Source organism: Megachile rotundata, chromosome 8, assembly GCF_050947335.1.
Source record: "Megachile rotundata isolate GNS110a chromosome 8, iyMegRotu1, whole genome shotgun sequence".
In the NCBI taxonomy this organism is placed as follows: Eukaryota; Metazoa; Arthropoda; class Insecta; order Hymenoptera; family Megachilidae; genus Megachile; species Megachile rotundata.
Window position 1 is genome coordinate 17,626,976 of NC_134990.1, and position 25,741 is coordinate 17,652,716.

Genomic DNA, 25,741 nt, shown 5'->3' on the forward strand with positions numbered 1-25,741 from the left:
TTGATTTGATGAAATCGATTATATCTCGCTCCCCTTACTAATAGTCGATTGTCCTAATCGATTGTAATTTACGTTTGTGTGACTCATATTTTGCTATACTACAGTCGACAGAACAGTGCTGTTGAGATAGGTGTTTGTTAAATTGAATTAATTGTCAATCGTATAATAACTCTTTAGAAATATAAACGCATTAGAAAAATTGAAAATAAGACAGTCATTTTTGTCGAAACAAAATGTTTCGTAGTCAACTTGTGTTTGATAAACTGTTAGGTAGGATTTTATTCGTTGTAGTGAACGAACAAAATGTCCGACTTTCAAATTTATTAATTATCCTTGCATTTGTTGTAGATAAAGCAACAAGTAATTTACTACTTGAACCTGACTGGTCTCCAATTATCAAAATTTGTGATTTAATACGCCAAGGAGATGTGCAGTGAGTGTCTACTCTCGTTTAACCTAAAGCTAACCTCTATATCTTAATCACTTTAAAGATACGGATTGCATATTCTTCGTGTTTCACATTTACTCTACATGTTTTAAAATATTACCATCATTCCTTCGTTCTTGTTAATTTATTTTTTTATTATCCTCTACTTTAAACGAATAATAAGCCACATTTCAGGGACCATAAATTTGATTTATAAAATAGTGAAATGTCATATTTTTTTGTGTATCTAGACCAAAAGCAGCACTTGCATCTATAAAGAAAAGAATGACACATAATAATCCACATGTAGCTTTATATGCTTTGTTGGTAAGAATAAGATATTTGTAATCAATAAGATTATTTGTTATTAATAATTAATTAATATAATTCTTTAATTTGAATGTTCTTAAATACAGGTATTGGAATCTTGTGTTAAAAATTGTGGTACACTGATACACGATGAAATTGGTACAAAACAATACATGGAGCAGCTGAAAGAGCTAGTTAAAACAACGACCAATGAAAACGTTAAACTTAAAACTTTGGAATTGATTCAAGCCTGGGCACATGCTTTCCGAAATTGTCCCAAATACAGAGCAGTACAAGTATGTTTATTAAATATATTGATGAGTTTCAAACAATGAAAAACATAGACATTAAAAACATATATGTGTGTGTGCTAGGATACACTCAATATCATGAAAGCTGAAGGGCACAAATTTCCTGCTTTGAAAGAAAGCGATGCCATGTTTGTTGCTGATATTGCTCCAGCATGGGTAGATGGTGATGTTTGTCATAGATGTCGGGTTTCATTTGGCGTGATGCAGAGAAAACATCACTGTCGAGCTTGTGGGCAAGTGTTTTGTGGTCAGTGTTCTAGTAAGACGAGTACTTTGCCCAAGTTTGGATTTGAAAAGGAAGTTCGAGTTTGTGAAGCTTGTTATGAGCATGTTAATAAGTAAGTATAAAATAATTATTGTCTGTTCTTAGTCAGTTTTTTATTTCTATAATTTTGTTAATCTTTTTCATAGACCATCTACTGCACAGATTAAAGAAGCGGATCTGCCTGCTGAATATCTTAATAGTTCTTTAGCCCAACAACAACAAGTGAGTAATTTTTTCCTAAAAATGTTATAGAACTTAAAAAATGTATTTGAAAACGTGTAAATCTACGACAGGTCCCGCCTAGGAAAACGGCAGCAGAACTTCAAGAAGAAGAGGAACTTAATCTAGCTATAGCTTTAAGTCAAAGTGAAGCTGAACATAAAGAAAAAGAAAAGAAACGGGCAACTAGTGCTTTAAAATCAAATACTGGAACAATATCGAGGACAACGTATTCCCCGCCACCATCACCCGTTAGTCTTTAAAATAAATATAGATTTATCAGGAAGATGCGTTACAGATTTTTATTTTTAGGGCCCTAGTCCGTCAAAGTTGCAGGAAGAGGAAGAAGTTGAACCCGAACTCGCAAAATATTTGAATCGTAAATATTGGGAACAGAGACAAACGGCAATAGAAGAACATGGTTCGAGGGCAGATGTTACCAGTCCTTCTGCACCTAATATAAGTAGTCCAATGCCTCAGAAAGTTGTAATCGCGAAACAACAAAATGGAGAAGTCGATAATCAAATGGAAGAATTTGTTAACGCTTTGCGTTCCCAAGTTGAAATTTTTGTTAACAGAATGAAGAGTAATTCGTCGAGAGGTAGATCGATTGCTAACGATAGTTCGGTGCAAACCTTATTTTTGAATATCACTGCTATGCACTCGAGGTTCGTTAAAATGTCAATTAATATAGAAAATAATTATGAAATTTTCCGAATGTATAAAATGAATAAATTTCTGTAGATTGTTGAGATACATTCAAGAACAAGATGATAGTAGAGTATATTACGAGGGTCTTCAGGATAAATTAACACAAATGAAAGATGCTAGAGCCGCGTTAGATGCGTTGCGAGAAGAACATAGAGAAAAATTACGAAGACAAGCTGAAGAAGCTGAAAGGCAAAGACAGATGTTGATGGCTCAGAAGTTGGCTATTATGAGAAAGAAAAAACAAGAATATCTACAATATCAACGTCAGCTTGCTTTACAGAAAATTCAAGAACAGGAAAGAGAAATGCAGATGAGACAAGAACAACAAAAGCAACAGTATATGATGGGTACAGTTCAAATAAGTAGTATGCAATTGTAGTATGCTTTTAATCTTATTACTGAATATGTATATCATAGGTTATCAAGCTGTTTCCGGTTTTATTGGACCATCTCAAGGTTCACCTGTTCGTCACGTTCAGTATCAAACGCCTGGCTCCAACTATAATCCTATGTCTCCAACAAACCAAGGATATATGTATGGACAACCTCCGATGAAACAATATCCGTTACAGAATTACAATATGCCTCCAATGAATACCATGCTACCGCATGTAATGGGGCCGATGACGAATCAAGAGCAGCAACCAACAGATCCGTCTATTCAAGGACATGAAGCTATGGGTCGGGTTTCTGTTTCCGGACCTGGAATGGTAATACATCTAAAATTTGTTACCTATGCATTACATTGTTTCTTTTTTATTTCGATTTCATTCGCATTTTATTTGTTTGTTTTCCAAATTTTGTTGTTTCATTTACTTTCTTTTAAAGATATCTCAAATGACAAATCCCATACCACAACTTCAGCAGGCAGGTGGACATCAGATGGGGCTGCCACCACCACAACAAGGTCCCACAAGTCATATAACACAATCACAGCCTGCGCCAGGTCATATGCCACCGCAACAGGGTGCTCCTCCGCAAATTGCGCAACCAGGACCACCCAATCAAGCAGGTATGCCCCAGGTACCTCAAAGTCACATGGGCCCATCATCTACACAAATCGGACCTGGTGCGCATGGCCCTCCGGGTCAAGTTGTTGGCCTTCCACCACAGATGGGACCACAACAACCATCTACGTTGCCTGGCCCTCAAGGACCTTCGATACAGCCTCATGTTTCGAATACTCCTATTTCGTCCCAGGGATCTTCTTCTATTCAGGTACCTCCAGGAACTACAGCTGCGCCGATTATGACATCGAATCCGACGATACAAGGTCCACAAGGGTCTACTGTACCCACGTTACAAGGTATGAGTCAAGTACCGATAACTCAAGGGCAACCGTTACAATTCCAATCATCAACTCCTCTGCCACCAGCATCAAATGAAACTGTACCGGTGAAAGAAGACACGAAGCCGGAAACAGCAGAGCTGATTTCCTTTGATTGAAAAACCCATACATGCGTAAATAACTGATAACGAGAAATGCATTTAAGGTAATTACTAATTGCATATGAATTTTTATCTTATGTTGGCATTGTTTTTATTTTGCTAAAGAAATTTTTATGTTCTTTATAAAATTGACAAGAATTCAATCTTTTAAACGGTTAATAAAATAAAGGAAAATTAAATTCGTAATGTCGGTAATACCTACCACATTTAACGTTAATTTTTGTTCTATTTTATTTACGTTATACGAATTAATAATAATTATTAATGGTGATATTATGATTTGTTAGTATATTGAATGAAACACGTTATTGTATTATTGGTATTTATTTCATGTTATAGAAATTGCCAACAGTATATACAGAAATTAAATACAAGATTTTGTTGCATAATTGTAAAGTATATCATATCTAATGAGAGGTTGTTTGTAACATTTCAATAGAACAAACAAACTTCCGATATATGTATCTAGATAAAATGTATGTACAAAATACTTATATGTTACATAGCATAAAAGAACTGAAAAAAATTAGTTTCATCTTATACCTAACCTTTTACTGGATATACAATAGCTTGTTTTTTTTTTTACAAAATTTATTTTTAAAATATGTCCCTCTATTAAAATAAAATATTGCAAAACATATAATATCCCAAGTTATTGTTTAGAAAGTGCCTTATAGTAAAGTATGTTGTTACATCAATTAAAAATGTTTTACATTAACTAAAAATTACACATACATTCTCATTTTTTCTCTAAATTATCTAAAAAGATGTTGAATTTACTCTACTTCTTTTTTCTCAGAAATTCATTTTTATGATCATACTGTTTCCACTTGTCCTTTTCTACGTGGTTTCAATTCTTGTGGACAAGTGAACGACGTTTCTTCAGAATGTTTTCTAATCACAGTCGATGGTTCACCGTTAGTTGAACAAGCAGAAATTTGACCATCTTTCTTTTCTTGACACATGTGTGATATGCTCAATCCATTTGTCGTCAATGAGGCTTTTCGAAGACGCATGTCTTCCAAAGGTATTTCCTCGCTTCGAGGCCTCGGCATTTTAGGAGAACTGTCTCGGGAACGCAATCCGTTTTCATGACTCTTTTCATTCGAATTATCACCACGTTTTGGAGTTGACGTCGCAATACTAGAAGTAGCCCTAGTAGTATTTTCTCTACGCATTTGTGCTGCGAATCCAGGAACTTTGTTGACGGTAAACATTGGGCGAGGTTGATCTTTTTGTCTCTGTCCGCGTCCTAATCCTGAAATCGAATAGACAGATATTATCTAATTTTCGTAGTTTTTAACACCTGGTTTACTTCGTAATGTATCTCACGTTCATGTCGTAGACTACGTAGTGCATAATTGGGTGGTGTTGCAGAGTGAGGTATACTTGTGGGAATGTCTAGTAATCTTGCTATCTGATTCATTTTCTTTTGACGTGCTTTTATTCTTCCCTTCGTTAACCTTCAACAAAAGATAAATTTAATAAAAAAAAAGGATAACCTATTACCTGGCTTACACAGTAACTACTCACCTTTGTTTGGCGGCTAAACATCTGATATGGTCATCGAAAATGAATTTTGTTGATAACAACGGAACACGATTCCCGGTAGTACTGCTAAGCGGTTTGTAAATTGTTAAGTGTAAACATCTGGAATCATCCTTGTCGCCAGCTACTTCAATGTCCTGCAAAAATCCTACTAATTTTGCTACTCCCCAACCGAGTTTGCTGGTATCAGGTTCGACAAGAATCAGCTGCACAACGTCGATGACTAGAAAGCGGCGAATCTTCTGACCATCTTTCCATATAACCGTACATGCGATTAAATCGCTATTATCTATTCAAGAGCATAACATAAATTAGGTATATGTTAGTATTTGATTTCCTAATTTATAATCAAATAACATATAAAAAATGAAAGAACTTTTACTTAAATCAAGAACATTATCGACTTGAACACAGTTGGCTGGATTTGTCAATGGCAGCTGTGTTTCCGTTTCCAAGCTTAAAGTCAATGACAGTTCTCTTATCAAAAAAAATACTCTTATAGCGCGTCTTGCTCTTTCAACCTGCGCAAGCATTAATTTTATTGTCTATTAGTAAATTTAATAAGTGTATTATGTCAATAATACACGGTATATGGTAAGAAGAATTAATATTTAATGTATTTACTTCTCCACACGGTAATCTCTTAGTAAATTCGATACCCGTCATTGGAGTACCTGTTGGTGGTAATAAAATGTTACTGTCCATCATTAACCATTCAACATTTAGAGGCCGCTTCTGAATTTCGCTATATTCATCCTCAAACATATCTAAGAATATGTCTTCACTCTAAAAACAAAATAAAATTTATTTAACAACAATTTTTCAACTGCATTAAAAGACTATAAGTTATGTAATAACATACTTTGTAAAAATTTTTTAATAACGATGTGCTTTGTTCTTTAGCTGCATCAATTGCCGTCAAATGCGAATCCCTCAATGCATTTTGCCCTTCTGACATTACTAATTGTATTAACAATTTAATTGTCAATTCCAATGTAACGAGCCTCACTTTAGAATCTGATAAAGATATCATTCATTAAAACAAATTATTAATTCAAAAATGTAAGAAAACCTTTGAAACTAACTCACTTGTTTGGCAACTTAACGTTATAATATGAATCAGTCTATCTATTAAAGTTTCATTATATAGATTTCTTGCGGAATTTCTTGAATGACATAAAATTGGTTCCAACGTTTTACGATCTATGCCCTTAAAAATTGACTCCATTAAACTAACTGTATCAAACTAAAGCACACAAATAGCTATTCTCGAAATAGCTTACCTGATTGTTAACTAGAGCATAAAGTAAACATAAGGCAAATAATGCAGCATAATCGTTTTCCGTGCAAAATAAGGAATTTAAGATCGTTTCTAAGAATGGCTTATTCGACAACGATTCGGTTACACTTTTTTGTATGGAAGGCGTTATAGGACTTTCTAATGCTAATCTCTGTTCCTTCTCTTCGTCAGTAACATTCAGATGATTCATTTCTTCTAAATCTTCGGGGTTATTCAGTTGCTCGGGACTCATAAGTACAGATATATCGCCAGATGAAGCGGTATCAAACGATGTGCTTGGATGATTTGTATCTAATACTTCTTCGCCCTCATTTTCAGTGCTATCTTTTCTTTGTTCTAAATTAGCTTCTTCTTCTTCTTCGCAAAGATCATCTGACGCAGTTAAGGATTCGCTTAAATTTTCCAGAGATTTTTCTAAACTTTCTTTTGGCGGTGAAAAAGCAATTGGTTTATCCGATGAAATATCACCATACATTTCGAGCACTTTACTTGCCCCTGTTTTAATTGTTTCTAAGTCTGATAATAGCATTACTGCTGCTAATGTATGTACAAGAGGACCATGAGAAATTATTAAAAATACTTGAGAAAGTAGAAAAAGGGCGACTACGGTGCTCACGTGCTTTCTCTCTTCCTGTTAATAAGAAACAAAAATTATTGTCGTATCATGTAATCATCGTGAATTCGCTATGCGGAAACGTACCTGATTTTGACATAAAAGATTCTTGTGTCTCATGAGAGAATACACATACAGTGGAACTAATAGTTTGTGAAGTAAATGTTCTGATAAAACTTTATTTAAATCAGATATATTTAAACAAAGAATGTCATTTAAGTAATGTAAATGATCCAAGTGTTCTGCTACTAAATCTGATAATCTGTTTTGACTTTGATGACTGAAACATATTATGAAACGTACATAATGAAATTTCTTTTTGGTATAAGTAAATATTCAATAAAGTCACTTACTCAGCATCATTTCTAACACAAGTGTCAAGCTCTATAATGTGATTACCAATAAACCATACAAGATTGCTGAAATAGGGTGCAGCAGTGCGATCTCGTATAAATGCGAGCATAGAGGCATCCTCTACCCGATATACATTTAAAGTTAACGTTCGCACCGCTATACGAACCATTCCCTCTGAATGATTAAAAAATTTAATTGCCTCTGTATATAAGGGAAAATCATTGGTGTGCTGATAAAGAAAAATCAAATTAAAAGATATCCTTTTCTTATATATGCTTAGTGCAGAATTGAAATAATGATGATGACGATGACACTATGACCATGAGAATAGCCATTACAATAAAAAGCACAATATGAACTCATTTAATTATGTACACAGTTAAATACTTTAATTCAGTAGTAGTAAACGTGTATTGGGTAGTTACTGTTCAAATCAATGAGAATGAAATTAGCAAAAGTGAGAAAAGAGACACAAAGAATTATCATGTGTACCTCGTTTACCTCGTTATAAAAGAAATGGATGGTATGTGCATTCAGTTTCAAACTTAAAGTTTTTAAGAAACTGATATAATATGCCATCACTTCTTCATCGCTGAAGTCAAATTTGTGCACTATTATACTGTTTACATGATTGTTACTAAGTAAATAATCTATAAGAAAGGAGAACATTTGAATTAAAATATTGTCCATAGATGATAAGTGGGCTATAATAGTAAAATATGAAAAGAACTTACATAAAGATGTTTCATTACGTATATTTTCAAATAATATGTTTAGTGTTTGTAATAACTGAACACATACATAGCTTCCACATTTCTGTTTCATTATACGTAGAAAAAATGAAAGCATATTTTTCTCTAGAAAAAAGCTAAAAATCATATGTAATGTTATTGTCTGATATATAACAAAATACAAATATAAAAGTATAATAATTTATTAGCGATTATCTTAGCTATACTTACTCAAATACACTGCTATCATTTTGGTCACCCCATATTAAAATTTCAGCTATAGAACGAAGGGTTTCTACCAATAAACCTCTATTATTTTCAGATACAGTTTGATTTTTTGATAGCACATTGTATAAATACCTGAATGTAACAATGGAAAAATTTAGATAGGATGAAAATATAAAATATTGTTAAATATATTTACGTACTTAAGATGTTCCAAAGAATGAGGATTTTTGGGTTTCCATAGCCCTCCTCCAAACCAACTTCGGCTTCGAAACATTTTTTAATATTATAATTGTATTTGGGTGGTGCCCAACATTTAATTTATGCTTCGTCTTTCGTCAAAGAAACGTTATCGAAATCTGTTAGCGTCATCCAAATGATAAAAAATATTTACTGGGCGCTTCTAAAGTCTCTTAAACATTAGAACGATTGTCGAAACTACGATAAAAAAGTCAACACATTGTTCAGGTTAATTTGCTTATTTTTAGATCACTCATTTTTAGTTTTGCTTTAAACATCAGTCATCGTATTCTTTAAGAGACTGCATTCACATTTTTCATTAATTTTTCTAATTACAGCATAAACAAATTTTCAAAGTTACATTAATCGAATGTGTTTAACTTTGCACGACGCAAAACGAGCCTATCTTCCATTACTAAACGAACTATGGAACCACACGTTAGGTTAGTTCAATTATTTTCTATCATTATTTATAATTTTTAACAGTTAAAAACGTGGTATTTATTTAAAAGACTATTTTTTTTAAAATTGACGGATTTCGTGGAAAACTGTGTCAACGTAAATGAATAAGATTTTAAAACAAATGAGAAAAGGAATGATCGATGGAAGAATAGATTAGTTTGTTGACAATGAGCGAGATACGTTTGTGGACATTTATATTAAAGAATTCTTTTATGAATCATTAACGATGAGAGTCTTAGAATTATATAGCGGTATTGGTGGTATGCATTATGCTCTTCAAGGTAAGACTATATTTTTACTTAGCGTTTTATATAATTCAAAATAACTTAACCTATAGTTGATTAAATTACTGTAATTTTTAATTAAATTTTCAATAGAAAATTATAATGAAATAAATTTTTTACTTTCAGAAAGCGGTGTTGAGGGTAGCATTATTGCAGCAGTTGATATAAATACTATTGCCAATAGTGTATACAAATATAATTTTCCAAATGTTTTGCTTATGAATCGTAATATTCAGTCACTTGTTGTGCAAGAAATAAATGATTTAAACATAGATACTATACTAATGAGTCCTCCATGCCAACCTTACACAAGGGTAGGACTCCAAAAAGACATATTAGATAACAGATCATCTTCACTGTTCCATGTTCTTGAACTTATTCATCAAATAAAATCTCTAAAATATATATTATTGGAAAATGTAAAAGGGTTTGAAAAGTCAGAAATGAGAAATGCTGTATTAAAATGTATGAATGATTGTAGGTTTCACTATAAAGAAATAATTATAAGCCCTTGCCAGTTTGGTATTCCAAATACCAGATACAGATATTATTTATTGGCTAAAAGAAACGATCTTAAATTTTGTTTCAATCATATCATATCAAATTTTCATCTACCAGAAGATATTTTAAAACTGCTACCAAAAAGTAAACATAATCTATTAGCTGAAAAATGTTGTATGGAAAGTTCTAACATGGATAAGAAGTGTTATAAGCTAGAGAATATTTTGGAAAATGTTGAAGATTCAGAATATATGATTCCTAAAAAATTGTTACAAAAGAGAGCTTGGTTAATGGATATAAGAACATCAGAAAGTACTGGTTCTTGCTGTTTTACAAAAGCCTATGGACGTTATGTAGAAGGTACAGGCTCTGTATATTGTCCCTATTCAGATGAATTAATTAAGGAAACATTTTTGAGAGCACGCGAATACAATTGTCAATCACCAGAAGCAGCAGAAACTTTAGAAAAATTGAAATTACGATATTTTACTCCCAAAGAGGTGTGCAGATTAATGTGTTTTCCAGAAGAATTTATGTTTCCCAAGTCTATAACATGTAAACAGAAGTACAGGTTGCTAGGTAATTCAATCAATGTGCATGTAGTTAGTAGATTAATATATTTATTATATACTGAAAAAAAAATTATATAAATTTGTTTACAGAAATATATTTTACATATTTTTTTTACTAAGATATTTTTTTATACCTTAAAATAGGAGCACAAACAAATTCTTGATATTGTTCACATAGCATTGAATATTCTGATGGAAATGTTTGTAAAAAATACAGAAATGAACATTGTACACAACATTCAGTTGTCATAAAACAATGTACATTTGTGTACATATGTTCAGTAACTTTACAGCTTTGTTCCTTTATGCTTTACTCCTTGCTAACATAAATGTCTTTATATTTCTAATACTTAAGATATTAACAATGTAACTTGTTCATTGTACAAGTTTTTTTCTATTTGACATCCAATTATTTGATTGCTTTTAAACATATACATGTGCAGTAGGTCATAAATACTTTACATTGTTTCTAGTTCAGGTGGAATGTGAATCTTCTTTTCTGCTGCAAATTTCTTTAATGCTTGATATTTAGAATGCCAAGATTCTATTTCTTCTCTCATACGATTATTATCTTCTTGCATAGCTTCCATATCACGATATTCTTGTGTCTTTTCCGATTCTAGTTCATCCTTCTGTTCAATTCGTTTGATGCGACAACTGGCTGCATATCCTCTGTTTTTTAAAGTACGTCTACGTTGCTTCATACGAACTATTTCCTCCCTTGATAGCCCACGTAATTTTAGTTGCCTGTTTAAATCTCTGACTGATATAGTAACAAGTTCATCATCACTGATATCTAAGCACGGTCCAGGTGATAATGGGTCCTACAAATCAGAATAATTTTTACATGAATTTTATTTATGTTATAAATAACAATAAAGTACGATTATCCCGTGTATATTCAATCATTATATATTGCTACAAATTAGAAAAGTTAAATTTTCATGAATAAAACTCGTGTGAAATATACAATGTTGTTTCAGAAATTGACGGTTCTTTTATACGTCATAACACAGTTTACACAGGTGTACGATACATCAAGAAAACAGAGATCGCATTTGCATTTGTAAAGTAACGTACCATTTTTATAGACCGCTTTCCATCCATGGATGTTTTCTCAAGCAGAATTTATCAAGTCCCAAATTCAATTAACCACAAAACCCTTGATTTTCTTCTAGCTTTCTCGCTTTGAAGAAAAATTTGCTTAGTCATCGTATACAGAACTCCCAGCGCATCAATTCGCCATTCCATTAATGGAACATACTTTTCTGGAAACATGCTTTATTTTGGTTTATTACAATCCAGGAATAATTTGATACTTCGATGAAAACAGTATAATTCTGCTATTTTATAATTTTCCTAAATAAATTTCGTTAGAGTTCGTAATTACAGAACAATCAGAATTTTACAGATGGCGTATCATGGTAATAAACTCAAACTGCTTTTAATTAAATTATTTCTCGGTAGAGGGTTGCGAAGGTGTAACTTCTTGTGTATTCTCATATTCATATAATATGTGCAAGTTAAAATCAAAATTGAGAAACATATTATTTGGCATTTACTAGTGCGATGCAACTATCTGCAGGGTTAACGTCAGTGTTCTGTAGCGATCTAATTCTAACCTATAGTCTATTTTTTGCATTTCGCTTGAAGTAAGATGGACAAAATTATATCCACAGTCAATATTTGTTAGGAATTTCTCAAATATATAAATTATGGTACGTATTGATATTTGAAGTACATTAGTTTCAATTTTAGTTTATTCTTCGTATCCTAATTAAAATTACGAGAGTAATCTTGTTAAATTCGTAGTTTTAGAAATTTTTGCGAGGTAAAGATTTCTTTTGTATAATTTAAAGTAGTTGTACAATATTTTACAAAATAAGATAAAGTTTTTTACTAAAGATTGTAAAAAAAGATAAAAACTTGTATCGATGTATTCATTTTGAAATGATCGAAATTGGCGCCAATGAAATATCAAAACAATTTTTATTGCAAAATATTTAAATATCTTTTACTTTTTATACTTTTATTATTTTCATATTATTTGATTATATAATATTATGTTTTTTTCTGTTTTAATAACATTATTTGAAATTAATTATTTATAGTATAGAAATGAATTGCGTAGTACGCCATCTTGATATTATAGAGGACGCTTCTAGTATGTTCGAATCGTTTGAATCTTTCTGACAGATGAAGTGTGTTTTGCTCAAATAGCTTCTTTTTTCGGTGTTTTATTAGTTATTAGTGTCAATATGAAGTGTAATAAATATAATAGTGATAAATAATATAAAGGTACGTAAGATTAATTACATTTAAGGAATAGTCATGTAGTATAATCATGGAAAGAACGAAATATTTCGTATCCTATTATTAGCACGTTTAACAAATGGCTACGGAGTTACTATAACAATAAATAAACTCGCCATGATTATACACATGACATTTTCTACTTTGCTCTACAGTTAAAAAATAAACAAAAAATTAATGGTCCGATAAATATTAACGGGATAATGCGTAATTATCAAAACGAGAGTGTGTAGTTTTACTATTAACAAAAGCCAAGTGTTAGTTACAAGTAACAAATAATTTTAGTCTATGACAGTACGATTCAGAAACTTTCATTTTGACGTAGATTTATCATTTACGAAAAAAAATTTTATTCACATTTATACAAGACATAAACGTATTGTTTATTTTAATAAACTTGATTATACATTGTTTGAGAAAAAAGACTCGACTTAACCGCCATTTTGTTTTCCGATTTCAGATCACCAGAATGACTGTTATCCAGTAGCAATAGCTGAACAGCAGGACAAATGACAGGGACGATGGTGTATCCTAGGAAGACGGGAAATAATATGAAAATGAGAAAGAGAGGAGAGAATCGTTTGTCAGGAGGAAATACGGGTAAGTCGAAATTCAGAATATATAACACTGATCGAACGAAGAATAAAGTCGCTAGTCCATTGCGCGAAACAATTACTATTCTGAGTGAAAAGTATAATTGTTCCGTGTAGATGAAATAATATCGTTTCGACATCTATTCAACTGCCTTGGTCAATGCGATTTTCTGACCAGTTTATTAATTAATTGTCAGAATATAAGTTGAGCTTGAGTACAGTTCCTCGAAGGAAAAGTTCTATAGTTACGTCGAACAAGCGCGATAAACTTTTTGAAACGAGCTATTATTGGTAACAAAGAATTGTTACTGCGATATGATTATCGGAAAATTGCCGTCCCCAAGGGAAGCAAGCGAATCGATACGAAACTTCTTAACGCCTCTATTTCCTGGCACGTTCGAATAAATATATTACCGTGACATCAGCTTGTGTCTCTCGGAGAGAACACTGATAGAATTTTGACCAGGCGTTCTGGAACTATGCGATTTATTTAAGGAACAATAGCCGAAAGCAGAATACTAGGAATAGTTACAGTAAATAACTGAAATATTTGATCGATAATATAATTATCTTTTAATCGAACGTACGGACACATACATTGTATAATATAGTTCAATTCGGAATTTATTTTACACGAATCGTTCCGAATAATTTATTTGCGCGTCGGACCGCATAATTGCTTCTCTTAAAATTCAACAACGCTAAAGCTTATCGACTTGGTTCACCTGCGGCATGGCGTTATTCAAGTCGAGACGATTTCCAACACGATCGTGTAATTACACCATTTATAGCTTCTAACCACGAATCGGGAATAATTAAACCTGCGATATCGTTGGGATGCGTCTAACGATCGTGTTGACTCGGCTTATTTTCGCTTTAACGCATATACCCTTAAGCATCTAGTAGATCCTATTAAAACGATGGAATCAAGGTTGATCGAATATTTCTTGAGTCGGTATTCGGTATCGGTGAGAATGCTTTTATTATCGCGCTTACACCGCGGATACGATTTCCTCCGGGGAATTTCGGGAAAGGTGCCAGCATAACGGACAATGAAATCTATGTTTCGAGGTAATGGGGAAGGACGTCAGACACGAAACTAAAGATCTGTATGGCACGTAGACACGAGAGATATAATCTCCGAGAGAATTTGATTTCGATACCGATCTGTCCTCCTTTCTTACGCTTCTCCGGATACCTTTACGCCCGGTATCATTCTTAACGAGAAATTTTAGAATTCCACTTTCTTGTATCAAAGAGGATAATTAAATTTACAAATTAGGTAGGTTTGACAATTACGCCAATATAATAGATACCTATTCTATGATATTGAAGCTACCATCGTGCCTGCACGATACTGCATTGAATTGCAACATGATCAGCCACGATCACGAATAGAATTAAACGATATTGGGACAAATTTCCACGAACTGTTACTGACGTAATTCGTGAGTCTCAACGGTGTAAATTAATTAACGTAATTTCAAACCTCTTTCACTGATGGTTACACAAACGATACGGTATTAATATTGCTCGCCACGTTATCCGAGTCCGACGTGTACGAATTTTCTATAGAAACCTATACACGCATACTCGTTTCGTGAAGCAGATTATCTTAATCGCTTAATTAGAGACGGCTGTATTAAACGATTAAAGATACCGTGAAAAAACGAGAGAAATCATTTGGTTTTTCTAATCATTCTGCTGTGATATTATTCCTAAAGATTATTATCTAAATTAGAACAATTATGGTGCGAAGTCGTAGCACAGTTGAATTACCGGTGGTTGAAGTTTATTAGCGGGCATCAGATATCTTTGACGGTATCTCGATCTATGCGGCACACCGTTCGTCACGTGTCCCTTAATCTTTTAATTTGTCTCTACGTCGTGATTCCCTCGTTTTATCCCAAAAACGTTTTATCTCGATGCTATGGTCGATAAATTACTTTTCTCGATCTCTGACGCGTAATTATTGAAACGGCTATTCTTTACGCACATGTTTGTCAAAAGGAATCAAGTTAAAATATGTATGCTTCGCATTTTCACTCTGGAGTGAAATTTCCTTAACCGTTTATAAGGGTCAATAAGTGAGAAGAAAAGTAAATTTCGTAGTCAGAAGTCAGAATTGGCAATTGAAAAAGGAAAATTAGTCGAGGATATAGGCAGACTAATAGTTAGAGGGTAGACGGCATAGAGCGGGCGTCGTTTCGACGTCCTCGGTCGTCCTCGTAAGCGTTCGGGGGTCGCGCCGTCGTTCTGTCGCGACGCAGCTGACAGTCGGTGGTCGAGCATCGCGACGCGCGCAACGTTCCGCGTGTCACGCGAGACGCTTTTGATTCGCGACGCGCGACGCCTCTCTTATCGGATTTCTCCTGATAACAAATATTATCGTGAATCAACATCATCGAAGATCATCGAACAGAAATTTTCATCGATTGCTTCGTTTGTAAAGAAATCTTGTAATCGCACGATATCTTTCTCTCTTCCTCGACCGATCGTGAATCTTCGTGCGACTAAAAGGGAACGTTTGGTGCCAATTGAAAAACTTGCGGAAAATGCACAGCTGCTGTTTGTCACGCGGACGATACTGATGGTCTGTATTTAAATCGACGATAGAACATTCTTACATCGTGAAATCGTTGTACCAATTTTTGGAGCAATTCTTGTAGGGGTGGTTTTTTTAAAAAACTTAAGTCGAAGCAGTATTCGAGGTTGTTCGAAAGCAAGGATGTTCACGATCGAAAAATATGCGCGAGGATTTATGTTTTCGATGTAATTATCTCGCTTTCTTTACTTATCAATTGTTACGCAATCTTTTTTGAAACGAAAAGAGAAGATTTACGAAGATTTTTTTTATCGCGAAGACGATACGTATTTTACGACAAGAAGCATTAGTTTCGAATGTTCAAGATGTTTAGATTTAATGTTTGGGGTTGCCCCGAGGCAGGGACATTTGTAACCGATAAGGGATGCGTTTCGTGGCAGTTTCTTTATTTTCTTATTTATGGATTTGTTCGTATTTACGAAACTGTTTTAGGAAATACTATAAGATATAATGTATAAAATGTTATTCGTCCTCCTTGCGAATATTCAACAATGAAACGGCACGATTGGTAAAGATACGACTTTTTCGCGGAAGAAAATTTGTTCGTATATACCGTAGGTGGGTGAATGCAGCAGGAATGTAACGTTTCACGCAGGAATTCGAATGCTTCGAGGAGAAGAAAATACAAGCGGGGTCGCGAACGGATTCTCGCCGACGTTTCCGGATCAGAGATTAAACAGTTTTGCGTTTGAAGCTCGCAATCGATTCGTTTTGAGGCGTAACATATGTTTGCACCCCAGTTTGATCCATAGTTCGTATCGCTGGCGAACGAAAGTAGTAGTCGTGGAAACGGTGCAAAATAGTGCATGATATCATCTGCATCTCGATGGAAATATAATTGTATTTCCTGTTTCGTTTCGTATGCCTTCCGCTTCGTTTCGTTTGTTGGAATAAGCCGCAAGGAATCTCGAGTTTAGCCTTCGTGCACTTCGATGAAACACGCTTGTTTATCCTTTTCCAGCGGTACTTTTATTCGAACGACCTGGAAATATAAATCCTTGTCGGTACGATGTTCATCGACGAGAAAGTTCTTCATCCTCCCGACGGAAATTTTCGCGTTTTATCGGACCACGGATATCCTGAAGATTTTTCTTGCCAGCTTGCGCTTCCGATATAAAAAGGGAGCTTCTACTGATTATCGCGAAAACGTTTTATGATCTACGTTTTAACTAAAGAGCTAGTACACTGGATGGAAGAACGTAGCCAAATGGTCTTCACTGTTTCATATTTACATTAAATTTGTTTATTCTTATCGTTGTAGTTTTCGATAGTATTTTTTTACAAAATTGAACATATCGAAAAAATCACAGCTAGGAGAGTAGGGGAGGAGAAGACAAAAGACAGACGTTTGAAGAACGTTGTTTGAATTAACGAGATTTTATTGGGGACGAAGGGGATGAAATTTAGCTATTGAAACGAATCGAGAAAACAGGGTGAAAAAGAAGGGGTCGAAAGTATCGTGAGTCAGCGCGAAACTCGATAAGAGTCGTAAAAACGATTTCTCTCGAAACGAAAAAGAATTTGAAAGAATTTCAAGTACACTCGCGGATCAAGTCGATGGCGACGCGATGCGACGATCATCGACGAGAGGTCGTAATCGAAGATGATGTCGATTGAACTCGTAATTCGACGCGTAAACGTTCGCTTTGAAAATAAATCGTGCTCGGATTTATGAAGAACTTGAAAGAGAATTTCTTTAAACCGTGAAATTCAGTTCCTAGACTGAAAACACGGTGGAACGTTTAATCTTCGTTACACGAAATTAATGAAATTGCTTTGATAACAAAGTCAAAAGCAATAAGAATAGTAATAAAGGAGAGGCAAAACGGAAAGAGAAATAAGAGGATTAAAATAAGACGATCGTGGGCGATAAATCTTGAAAAATGGAAGCAACTGTGGAACATAGGAATAGGCTAGCACGGAAAAGCAAAGATCCGGTATAGTAGCTTGACAAATCGAGCGAGTTAACGAAAAAGAAAAAGAAAGAGCCGAAAAAGCCGCAAGGTTTCAAGGATGGCTCTGAGTTATCGTGCACGTAAGCTATCAAAATCCTTCGGTCTATCGTGTTCAACGTAGACAAACGACGAATAATGCTTAATCTCGTAGCAACGCAACGCATGTGGATACAACGCGCGATGTTAACGTTGTACGGGGATCTATGCTGTGCAAATATAATATAATCCTCCTGCTTAATCATCGATGCTAATTAGAACCAATATGCAAATAAATGGAAACACGTGCATTCAAACACTCGAAAGACCAAACATCGTCGATAATTGTGTCATAATTGATCTGTAAATTTCAGAACGAAAAGATTCGAAGGATTTAGCTATTATCGAACGAGTTTGAAACGCGTTGTTAATTTCGAAATTAGAAGGTTCAGCGGGTGCATCCTCTGCATTTAAGGTTGTCCTGGCCACACCTTCGCGATAATCTGCTTAACGTCGATTTTATTGCCCTCGATATCAGTAGGAATCGTATTCCAGCCAAGCTAATGGAATCCTTGAAATTGGACGCCCTCGTTTCTTCGGTGTTCGGGTTCACGAGCATCTCTCGTCGATTTTCTTCCGCGAAAAAATTGCGAGAAATACGAACTTGAACTTTCCAAGATAACTACCTTTTTTTCTCGCTGATTAATGTCAGAAATTTCTGTAGTACGAGACGTACGAAGAAGAAGCGAATTCTGGACGATTGTCCAACGAAATTCCGATTAGACTCATACATTTCGAATAATTGCAAAATCAGGCAAGAGCAGTGATTTTTATCTCCGATAAATGACAGCGTTATCGGGCAAGATGTAAAGTACAAAATACTGGTCGTGTAAGCAAGAGCGTTCCAGGATGGTTATCTCCGTGAATGATATCCCCAGTGGGAGAACGAATTTGCATCTTTCTGTGCAATTTCCGGTTTAACCGTCGGTAATACAGCCATGTTTCACGGATCATCGTAATTGTGTCGTTAATTGATTTTCTCGTTATCGCGCTAACAGGGTAAATATACTTAACCGCGCATCGACGAACATCGAACACCATCTTTTCACGGAACACGCCCTGAAATTGCGTCGAAACTATCCGATTATCGAGGAGCTAGCATTTAGGTAGCTTCGTGGCGATATAGCTGACGGCGATCCTGCAAGGGGCAGCCCTGTAAAAGAAGAAAGTTGTCGATAATAATTAGCGTCAGAACTTGAACCAGGCAGTTTTGAAGGTTATGTTTTGAATGTGCCGGTATCCAGTTTTCGAGGGTGAACGTTAATGCCGTTTGGTTGCATTCAATTAGCGAGAAGCACGAAACAATATATCATTATCTCGAAGGTTGTTTCTCTTAGCTTTTGTTTTTTCCGTGTCACGGCCCATTGCCGTAAATTTTTCAATAGCCACCTGTCAGCGGAAAATGAAACATCCTCTGTCGAACAAAGAGCATCATCCCTTTCTGTTTGGCGATGTGCCAGGACGGCTTGCTTCGACAAGCCGATTTTTTTCGTCTTCTGTTCACCCTCCCGCGTTCGGCAAAATGAAACGAAGACACCGCTCACTAACGTGTCCATCCATTTTCTCCGCTATCGCAGGAGAAGCAGGAAAAGGAAAGAATTGTTCGATATAAAGCTCCGAACGCTTTCTCGCGAAAATTCTTTTTCCGGAGATCCTCCGAGAAATGGAAGCTTCTCTTTTATCGCGGCGACGTTTCGCGGTTCGAACCGAGTATTGGAATATATCAGTCACGATTTTCGCTTTTTTCTGCACGAAGGATGTATCGATAGATCAGCATGAGGAGACGCGTCGTTCGTTTTTATCTGCGCTTCCCCGTTTTATCCTGACAGAGACGAATAATTTTCGAAGCGTGCTGGTTCATAAAAGTATTTCTACGATGTTACATTTGTCGAGCGTAAAATGTAACAATTGCTCGCATAAAATAATATTTCGCAAAGGTCGTTTAGCATAACCGGTGACGTTATAAGTCGCGAAGATGGAACACGCGGGATACGAACTCGCGACAGTAATGTCGTCTAAATACCATCGCAAATTTGTATGCGTGTAATTTATCGATTACACTCCATTGAAGAGTTTTATTTCTGGATATTTGTTGGTTGTACTCGAAGAATTTAGATTTCGTAGAAGCAGAGTGTATTTTTAACCCTTACAGACCGTTCGATGTATGGTGGGTAGCAATCAATTACGTCACCTTTTATTTGTGTCGTTATAATCGCAGCTTGTTAGATTTACGTTTGTTCGAATGTCGAAGCTATCGAGTCATTCAAAACTCGATGGTTGTTATTCTTCGTAGTATTTTGTTTCGGATCGGGAAATTTTCCCTGTGCGCGGTACGTGTATCCATCGATTCATTTCGTCATCCGATGCAATCAATTTTTATCGAGAGACCCTCGAATTCGATTCCCTTTGAAATCCTCGTACAGTGCGTGTTTGGGAAACACAGTGATCTCTCTTGAATTTTGTTGGGGAAGAGCAAAGCGGCTTGTCCTTCGTTCCCGAAGCTTTCTAAATGGGTTTCGAAGTAGCTTTGACCGGTGTAAAAGTGTAAAAGGGTTCTGGTTTCCAGCGTTTAGTAGCTGAAAGGAACGTCGTACCGGAAAGCTTTTTCAATGTTTCTTTTTCCTCTGGAATCTCGATAGAGGTAAAGGTTAATGTTAAGAATTAAACGATGTGTCGGTAATGCTTGTTAATCTGAAGCTCTTTAAGGATTTTCCTCGCATACGAGAATCGTTTCCGCGTTTTGGGTATAGCACGAAGCGGAACATGTTAAATTCAATGATCGTTTGGTTCAATAACGAGGAATTGTCGGTAAATTGGATTAGTTTCGAAGCTTTGGTATTCCATTTTCGAACACTCTGGTTGCTAGTTGAACACGAATCCGAAAACCACTAGGGTTCCGTCGTTTTGCATGCGAATTGTTAGGATGCGGTATTGCGTCGAGTCTCGAATGAACTTTCCATCGGAAGATAAATTTGTTACTCGGTCTTCCGGTCTTTGTCCGGTCTTCCTTTATTCTTCTACCGCTTCTTCAGCGAGCAGACGTCAACGTTTCCTTCGTTTTCGACTCGAATCCTGTCAAGGTCGCTCTACGAAAAGAATATTCCTTCGTTCTCCAAGTTCATCCCTCGCTCTCGAAAGTTGGCTGCCCTTGTGGTTCGCGAAGCAATATCAAATATCGTAATCGATAATTCGAATGAGTCTCGTTGAGCGGTGCCTAGCCAGTCGAGGGTTTGGTTGAACGTTCCAGGAATAGAGTCTGGAAGTTGACAAGCGAACGAGATAAAGTAAAGGCTGCGTCAAAGGGGACACGGACAGGATAAACTAGTTGGAAAGTCACGATGGCAATTTTTCATTGACGACGCGTCACCGGCTCGCAAATTTGTTTGGTCGCTCGATACGTGTACACACACACGCGGGGACAGTGTGCAAGTTTTGGATTAGTCGGTAGGAGCATATCCGGTCTGCGACATTGGCTTCGATCCAGAAGCAATAAAAACGAACGATTGTGCAGTCGAGTCCCGTGTATCGCGCGTTTCTTTTTATTATTCGTTTCGTTTGTCTCGGCTGATAAGAGCCCCTCATCGATACCGGCTGTCCTTCCTAACATTTTCATAAGGGACTAAATAATTGTAGGCTTTATCTCGAGATTCCGTTTAGGCCTATTTACGTCAACGGTAATACGCGCAATTTACAGAAAATAAAAATACTCCACGATACGCCCATGTTTCCGTGTACACCTAATAAAAGACGAGAAACGCAAACTACTCCTTATCGCTTTATTCTCTTCGGTTATAAAAAAAGGAAAATATGAAATTGTGGGTGGCGTGGTTTTGTAGAGCGAGGACAGTTTCTCCTTTATACGTTGACTTTTACTACTGAAAGTAGTAAAGTAGGCGGTTGATTCATACCGACAGGCTCTTTGTTATTAGTTTTCGTTCTGCGGTCATAGAAAATTCTGAAATATAAAGCCGTTCATTCCCATCGTGGTTGGTGCACGGCTTTCGTGCGCGTGCACCTTCGTTCCATAAAAGTTTATGATCCATCCGGGTGTAAATAAAGGAGAATGGAGCTCAAGGAATAAAGATGCTTCACAGATTGGAGGTACTCGATCATTCGAATAAACTCGATGACTTTCTTTCGTCTCGATATCGTTACACACTCGGTCGTTTCTCTCGACGAGCAAACTTACCGCGTAATTAAACGATCGAGGATTTCTTCTGCCGTTCTCGAAAGCAACAGCAAACTAAACAATCGTCTATAATCGACGCATCGGTCCGAGCGAAATTTCCCGCTGCAATTTTTAGCATTGACGCACGACGGTTGTCTTCAGTCACCGAATCGTTGTTTTTCGCACGTCAGCGAAACGCTTTCGCGTTCGAACAGTGCGCGATTTTGATTTACGGAACGTTAATGGAAGGACCAAACGGGTGACGCAAGAAAATCGAAAACTTTAGATCGTTTGGAACACTGCTCGTTTTGCCTCTGTCGTGTGCCTCTAGAATCTGCTATAATTTCTGGAAACGATTCACTTTTGTGTCGAAACGCAATTAACGAAACGTAACCAAAGTTGTTAGAGCATATTCAATTTTGATGGTTTCGTCGAATAACAGGTAATTTATTCAATGATTTTCTGGGGTACGTAATATCGAAGCAGTAATTTCCGTCATATTGTTTGTCGCACTTTGAGTATCGCTTGTTAGCAGCTAGGTAGTTATCATGCAAATGATATCTTTAACAGAGCCAACTATGTGCGTGTGCGTTTGTGTACGTGCTTTTTCAATGGAAATTTTGTTTCCCTGCAGCTACGCGTACCGAATCGGTAGTTGGTTCAATTTACGTTGTGCCGCAATGAAATTTACATTTATGCATTTCTTCCTCGATAAAGACGGAATTTGCAAACGCGTATTAGCTAAATGGAGTCGAATAATTTTATCGCGTTATCAGATTATTTTTTACGTGTACGAAGGAAGAGTGTCGCGAAAAAATACAATATTTCCCTTTTTTATCGACAATCTCTTCGACGTTAATTTTCCTGCCAGAATTTGGTTTTCCTTTTATGCGTACACGCACGAACGAAATTTTCATAAATTATAAGATTGTCTCAAGTTGTCGATCAGAGAGGTGTATATCGATAATGCGAGGTTATTGCTTTCGACATAGCCTCTAAATTATGGATAAAGCGTGTGGTCGTCATCGTTATGGCGACCTCAACTGATTAATAATTAATTAGTACGTGCTTCGTCCTCGAGGCACCTTCGATTAAAATTCTTATTAACGAACTCGTTGAAAATGCTTAATTGGAAATATTACGATCTAATTTCGTGTCTTACCTTGTGGCGAGCGAAATTATGCACGACCGCGATGAAAATCATGGACAACGAGTTACAAGAATTCAGCGATATCGTTTCGTTTCTACGTTTTTATCGCTAGCAATACATGTTCGACGCGTTGCACGCAAAACGATAATTTAATTTATTTCGAAAATCCGATATATTTCTCGACGAGTTTGGATGAAAAAGCGAATTGAAGGTTGACGAAACGAAAACGAATCGAACCCACGCATCGAAATAGTCGCAAACATACAAAGCTAACTCTGGCAACGCGATGTCGAATAATTGAAGAAGTTCGCGTTTCGATTCGCGAACGTTTTAGCGAGAACGTTTAAGCCGATGTCTGTCACGCCGTGCGGAATGTAACAACGTACGCGTTACCTTCTGCGGTCGTGCTGTTGTCTCCTGGTGGGGATTCCGTTAATTTCTCTGGGTTAGGTTGCCGTTGAAACTCGTCCCGAATAGTTTCCGCGATCCATAGTGTTCGGTGGGCGCGGTACAATCCCCTGACAGGACCTCGACTAGTATGCGAAATTCCCTGAATGATTCGCCGTCGATCAAACCTGCGCCTCCATCTAACAATTCGATTACTTAAACAATCAGATATTCGCGTTGCTCGACGTACCGTGCACGCTGTAATTGGATCGATCGAAACTGGACGGGGGTATCGTGTAAACCAGGTTACATTTATATCGTCTTCGTGGTAACGCGCGCTTATGGTGGTCGAGTTATTTTCGATTTATAGGTTGAAACTTATACATTATTACGTACGATTCTCCAACTAAAATCGGATCGCAGCTTTTTTGAACGAACGACTTTTAAACGGTATTTCGGACGAAAAATATCGAAAATGAAATTCGGTCGAGATAAAACGTCTCGTACGTTCGTCGTTAGATTATTAATTTCGAAACGATTGATTCTATTTATTGCGAAGTACGTCGCGTATCGATCTACGAGCTTTCGTTTGTTCGATTTCATTACGGTCGCGACCGGTTCAATGTAATTAGATCTCGGGCTTATTAATTTTCACGCAAATTCGATTCCACACAGGAAGAACCATCTAGGTCGACTAATTTCCGTGATCTCCAGAGTTCCTGACAATTCGAACATCTCAAGTTCCACGTTCCGTTTCTGCTTCCATTTACTACGGATCCCCTAGACAGATCCCTTCCGTAATCATTTCAGACTACAATTTGCTTTTCTCCTCAACCAAATTTCGAATCCTTGTTTAGTTTTCATCGAATTAGTTCCCGCGATGCGACTCTGTCGATATTGAAATCGGAATACACGAAATAGCGAATGAAATGTTACAATAACATATCGTATACCAAAAGTATACGCAAAGCTAGTCGCGATAGCAACTTGGAGTACGTTAGGTGTCCCCGTTTCTAATTGTTTACTGGTAAAATCTATGCTTCGAAAGCTAGTGCGCATAGTCTGTAGCATCGTGGCAAGTAAATCCTCGTAAATCAGCCTCTGTTTACGCCAGTCGCTCACCCCTTAATCCTTGTTTCCTTGGTCGGAAAGCAACTCGAGGCAACGTCATCGTGACGAATGTTGGCCAAACTTCTCCAAAGGCTCTATTCTACTTCCAACTTTTTGCCAATTCCATCCTCCTCGAGTAGCAATTAAATTACTAAGTTGGATCGTACAAGGGAAGCTTTTCGTTCCAGCTTTTACGTAACCGATTCTTCCGAGGGAACAATGCCCATTTCTTCGTTCAAAATTTTATCGAAATTTTTTTTTCCAAGTACGCAGTCCATCGATTTTTCCTTCAAATTTTTTACCATCTCGACTTTTTTAAGCGCCTCTGAACAACGCGATTCCACGTTTACAGTGTATCGTTGAAAGCTGCAGCGTTATTAACTGTGTCCTAACCATTTTTTATCTCTTGAAAACCATCTCTTCTTTCCAGTAACGGTGATATATTTTTTTATCAATGCCATACATCGGTCAGATATTTTTCCTTTTTTCAGCGGCTTTGACCAGCTCTATTCAATGCTTCGTTCTAAATGTTCTCTCCCGTATCAGCCACTTTCGCGGCTATTATTTTCTGTGTTTGCCGATTTCGCGATTAATAATTCCACGGTTTCGATTCGTAACGAAACGAGTTACGTTAGACGTTTGCGGATCGTTGCTTTATCGCGTTCTTTTTTTACTACCCGTTAAACGCAATATCAAGCTCTTTAGTGTCTGTTACGTTGAAATATAAATGTCCTAGCTGTAAACTGTTATTCGAAATGTCGGGCGAACACGCGATAAACTATTAAATACGATAGGACTAGACATTAATGGATCAATAAAAAAATATGCTCGCTCGCGTGGACAAAACACATGTTATTTGTGTCGCTAGTCCTTCCTTTTTATTCTCGTATCACTGCATCACGA

The 25,741-nt window shown here is 36.3% G+C and overlaps 5 protein-coding genes and 1 long non-coding RNA gene across 16 annotated transcripts in view; 3 read left to right on the plus strand and 3 right to left on the minus strand.

Annotated features, from left to right (window-relative positions):
* Positions 1–78: 78 nt before the first annotated feature.
* Positions 79–3,870, plus strand: Hrs (Hepatocyte growth factor regulated tyrosine kinase substrate). Of its 2 annotated transcripts, XM_012297268.2 has the most exons (12): positions 79–270; positions 349–433; positions 679–754; positions 844–1,032; positions 1,111–1,385; positions 1,459–1,534; positions 1,606–1,782; positions 1,844–2,199; positions 2,276–2,589; positions 2,660–2,952; positions 3,071–3,548; positions 3,618–3,870. In XM_012297268.2, the coding sequence occupies exons 1-12, from the start codon at positions 234–236 to the stop codon at positions 3,686–3,688; spliced, it is 2,427 nt and encodes an 808-aa protein (XP_012152658.2). In that variant the 5' UTR covers positions 79–233; the 3' UTR covers positions 3,689–3,870. The 2 variants fall into 2 exon arrangements, with proteins under 2 accessions (XP_012152658.2, XP_076390568.1); XM_076534453.1 differs by having other exon boundaries at positions 3,071–3,870.
* On the plus strand, positions 3,635–10,636 carry Mt2 (tRNA (cytosine(38)-C(5))-methyltransferase). 2 transcript variants are annotated; one of them, XM_076534456.1, is made up of 3 exons: positions 3,635–3,735; positions 9,041–9,145; positions 9,575–10,636. In XM_076534456.1, exons 2-3 carry the CDS (start codon positions 9,073–9,075, stop codon positions 10,597–10,599), a joined length of 1,098 nt encoding a protein of 365 aa, XP_076390571.1. In that variant the 5' UTR covers positions 3,635–3,735; positions 9,041–9,072; the 3' UTR covers positions 10,600–10,636. The 2 variants fall into 2 exon arrangements, with proteins under 2 accessions (XP_076390571.1, XP_003708333.2); XM_003708285.3 differs by lacking the exons at positions 3,635–3,735; positions 9,041–9,145 and adding an exon at positions 9,303–9,445.
* Positions 3,999–8,802, minus strand: ema (C-type lectin domain containing ema). Of its 4 annotated transcripts, none has more exons than XM_003708238.3 (14): positions 8,666–8,802; positions 8,469–8,597; positions 8,241–8,374; positions 8,008–8,156; positions 7,506–7,735; positions 7,240–7,432; positions 6,523–7,170; positions 6,329–6,449; positions 6,102–6,256; positions 5,864–6,025; positions 5,622–5,760; positions 5,225–5,528; positions 5,024–5,154; positions 3,999–4,949 (listed from the first exon to the last, which is right to left on the minus strand). In XM_003708238.3, the coding sequence occupies exons 1-14, from the start codon at positions 8,737–8,739 to the stop codon at positions 4,507–4,509; spliced, it is 3,012 nt and encodes a 1,003-aa protein (XP_003708286.1). In that variant the 5' UTR covers positions 8,740–8,802; the 3' UTR covers positions 3,999–4,506. The 4 variants fall into 4 exon arrangements, with proteins under 4 accessions (XP_003708286.1, XP_076390566.1, XP_012152663.1 ...); XM_076534451.1 differs by having other exon boundaries at positions 5,622–5,784; XM_012297273.2 differs by having other exon boundaries at positions 7,999–8,156.
* On the minus strand, positions 10,548–11,841 carry maf-S (MAF bZIP transcription factor K). Its single transcript, XM_003708237.3, has 2 exons — positions 11,602–11,841; positions 10,548–11,345 (listed from the first exon to the last, which is right to left on the minus strand). Exons 1-2 carry the CDS (start codon positions 11,626–11,628, stop codon positions 10,980–10,982), a joined length of 393 nt encoding a protein of 130 aa, XP_003708285.1. The 5' UTR covers positions 11,629–11,841; the 3' UTR covers positions 10,548–10,979.
* Positions 11,842–12,095: 254 nt separating this feature from the next.
* Positions 12,096–25,741, plus strand: part of wake (ankyrin repeat and fibronectin type III domain containing protein wide awake) — a 75,711-nt gene continuing 62,065 nt past the window's right edge. For 3 of the 6 annotated variants that reach the window (XM_012297274.2, XM_076534450.1, XM_012297275.2), the window contains exon 1: positions 15,709–16,020. In XM_012297274.2, the coding sequence (XP_012152664.1) occupies positions 16,018–16,020 (3 nt within the window). In that variant the 5' untranslated portion in view covers positions 15,709–16,017. Of the gene's footprint in view, positions 12,240–12,659; positions 12,820–13,294; positions 13,435–15,708; positions 16,021–25,741 lie in introns of those variants that run through there. The other 3 variants (XM_012297279.2, XM_076534449.1, XM_012297276.2) reach the window with 3 other exon arrangements.
* LOC143264986 (uncharacterized) lies at positions 17,950–24,523 on the minus strand. Its single transcript, XR_013039033.1, has 3 exons — positions 23,979–24,523; positions 23,735–23,928; positions 17,950–19,176 (listed from the first exon to the last, which is right to left on the minus strand). It is a non-coding gene; the product is annotated as an uncharacterized LOC143264986 (long non-coding RNA).

Coding starts and splice junctions, on each gene's coding strand:
- Hrs (XM_076534453.1), top strand. CDS start 234: ATGTTTCGTAGTCAACTTGTGTTTGATAAACTGTTAG. Junction 755..843: donor TAGCTTTATATGCTTTGTTG/GTAAGAATAAGA, acceptor TCTTAAATACAG/GTATTGGAATCTTGTGTTAA. Junction 2,590..2,659: donor AAAGCAACAGTATATGATGG/GTACAGTTCAAA, acceptor TGTATATCATAG/GTTATCAAGCTGTTTCCGGT.
- ema (XM_012297270.2), bottom strand. CDS start 8,739: ATGTTTCGAAGCCGAAGTTGGTTTGGAGGAGGGCTATGGAAACCCAAA. Junction 7,736..7,998: donor TTTATAACGAGGTAAACGAG/GTACACATGATA, acceptor TTTCTTTATCAG/CACACCAATGATTTTCCCTT. Junction 7,433..7,505: donor TGTGTTAGAAATGATGCTGA/GTAAGTGACTTT, acceptor AATATGTTTCAG/TCATCAAAGTCAAAACAGAT.
- Mt2 (XM_076534456.1), top strand. CDS start 9,073: ATGTGTTTAACTTTGCACGACGCAAAACGAGCCTATCTTCCATTACTA. Junction 9,146..9,574: donor ACTATGGAACCACACGTTAG/GTTAGTTCAATT, acceptor TTTTACTTTCAG/AAAGCGGTGTTGAGGGTAGC.
- maf-S (XM_003708237.3), bottom strand. CDS start 11,628: ATGGATGGAAAGCGGTCTATAAAAATG. Junction 11,346..11,601: donor GAAAGCGGTCTATAAAAATG/GTACGTTACTTT, acceptor TCTGATTTGTAG/GACCCATTATCACCTGGACC.